Here is a 2500-nt window from a genome sequence, read left to right on the forward strand (position 1 = left end):
TGTAGTCTCAAACTAAGTCTGGATTGAATCTGATTGTGCAGACAAAAGATTTCTCCACCACTGACTAGCAATAATAAATGAATGACAATGGCTTATCCCCAAAACCTACGTCCATTGAGTTAGACTACTCAGAACTTGACTGTGCTTTGTCATGCAGGGGTAAGAGGGGACATTGGTGGCCCTTACCTTTGTCTTGAGTCATTCATACATACAGTAGTGAGCGAGAGAGAGGTAGGGAGAGAGAGAGAGAGAGAGAGAGAGAGAGAGAACTAGAATGGCACTCGGCAAAGATGTACAGTATAATAGAGTATAAAAATATACTCCTCCATATTCATAGTAGTACTCAATACTGTCAGATTACATTTGCACAAAACCTCCTTACTGACCTTTCTGGGTAAAACTCTACAAAACGGGCTCTTCACAAAATAACATCAGATACAGTAAGTACCATATTCAGGGCTCACACTAAGACCCTATCCATGAGGGCTCTGGTTCAACGATAGGTGAATATCTCAAATAGACAGCCAGGATTTCTCTTGCTCATAAACATCTGATTCTAGACTAATAGTTCAATTGTTTGTGGTTGCAGTGTAATATTCTTCTTCTTTAAGACTGTGCCAGTTGCAGTAGTTTGGTGCACTGGGAACGGAGAGATTGGTTCCTGGGGGGTGGGCTGCCCAGAGAGACAGACAGGCCGAGACAGAGAGGCAGTGAAGTGAAGTTTACTTATTGAGGGAAAACCCTTCACACTCCACTGGTCCCCCCACACACACTAGCAGGCTCACAGCTGTGTGCCCGGGGGCTAGAGACTGCCGGCCCCAAACAGACAACTAATGAGGATTCAATATGCCTTTTATGGCTTGAATCTCTCTGCGGGGCGGGGGGGGGGGTGCAGATGAAGGATGCTCTCGTAGATTCCCGACGTTTAACAGCGGGTTTGTATAGTTTGTTTTCTAAAGCAGTCCGGTGTCTCAGTCACCTCAGGATAAGCAGCGCATCTGGCAAGAAAACATGTTTTGGTCTTTGTTAATTCAATTTCTCTCCTCACTTTTCTCTTCTCTTCTTTTTTCTTTACTTCCCCTCTCCTCCTCTCCCTGTTCCTCTCCTCTTCTTTCCCCTCCTCTCCTCCTCTCACCTCTCCTCCTCTCTTCTCCTCTCCTCTCTTCTTCTCTCCTTCTCCTTCTCCTCTCCTCTTCTCCTCTCTTCTCCTCTCTCCTCCTCTCCTCTCCTTTCCCCTCCTGTCCTCCTCTCACCTCTCCTCCTCTCTTCTCCTCTCCTCTCCTCTCTTCTTCTCTCCTTCTCCTCTCTTCTCTCCTCTCTCCTAACTCCTCTCCTCTCCTCTCCTCTCCTCTCCTCTCCTCTCCTCTCCTCTCCTCTCCTCTCCTCTCCTCTCCTCTCCTCTCTCCTTTTCTCTCCCAGAGTCTGAGTTCTCAGGAGGCTCTGGGCGGTAGGAGGAGTTCAGTGAGTGCTTCTCCGCGGTCTCTGGGCCAGCTTTTCATCCTGCTCCAGTACCAGACTCTGGCCCATCGGATCAAGGTGATGGTCCGCAAGGCGGAGAACCTGGCCAAGCTCACACGCATGCCAGGAGCCCCAGGTGAGACGCCGGTCTCACACAAGCAATATAACACACGGCCACGGTCCCAGTTCAATACAACACACGGCCATATGCATTCTAATCTACGTTTGAGGCGTTAAGACTCCCTTAGCTAGAGTGACTTCAAGTCAAGTAGGTAAACATTCATACATAATAATTGTGTCATAGATACTATCCCAACCCGAGGCCCAATCGTCAACACAAACACAGTCATAAACATAGTCTCATAGGTAAGTCAGTACAGTACCAGCCATGGTTAGTCCTAGCCCCAGCCTTAGACTCGTCCCAGCGGTAGCCATAGCCTCAATCCCAGTCCCAGTCCCAGTCCCAATCCCAGCCCTAGTCCCAGTCCCAGTCCCAGTCCCAGTCCCAGTCCCAGTCCCAGTCCCAGTCCCAGTCCCAGTCCCTGTCCCTATCCCTGTCCCTGTCCCTGTCCCTGTCCCTGTCCCAGTCCCAGTCCCAATCCCAGCCCTAGTCCCAGTCCCTGTCCCTGTCCCAGTCCCTGTCCCAGTCCCAGTCCCAGTCCCAGTCCCTGTCCCTGTCCCTGTCCCTGTCCCAGTCCCAGTCCCAGTCCCTGTCCCTGTCCCTGTCCTATTACTCTCTGATTGAGCTCCATAATCAGATAAGGGAAGATGGTCGGCCTCCTCTCCATCATCGCTCTTCTCACCATGAATCAGATCGCTGCTCTCATTACACACGGGGGCCTGGCCTGCTACACCTGTTTGATTCCTCTGAGTATCTGTGAATAATCATATAAACAAGTGCACAGTAGACATGCCCCACCCAAGATGTATGTTCCTTTGTGCTAATGAAGGAGTAGAAGCGTAATATTTTATTTATGAATATGAATATATGAAATGTTTTTAGTGTTATTCATTCTATGTGCATAGTATTTCACTCCCGGAG

The 2500-nt window shown here is 49.4% G+C and overlaps 1 protein-coding gene across 1 annotated transcript in view; it reads left to right on the forward strand.

Annotated features, from left to right (window-relative positions):
• LOC311308571 (uncharacterized protein) overlaps positions 1-2500 on the forward strand; it is a 12700-nt gene that overhangs the window by 6838 nt on the left and 3362 nt on the right. Inside the window, exon 3 of the mRNA XM_084437541.1 lies at positions 1420-1594. Within this exon, the coding sequence (XP_084293667.1) occupies positions 1420-1594 (175 nt within the window). The remainder of the gene's footprint in view (positions 1-1419; positions 1595-2500) is intronic.

The sequence above is a fragment of the Borostomias antarcticus genome, assembly GCF_949987555.1.
Source record: "Borostomias antarcticus genome assembly, chromosome: 4".
Taxonomy (NCBI): domain Eukaryota; kingdom Metazoa; phylum Chordata; class Actinopteri; order Stomiiformes; family Stomiidae; genus Borostomias; species Borostomias antarcticus.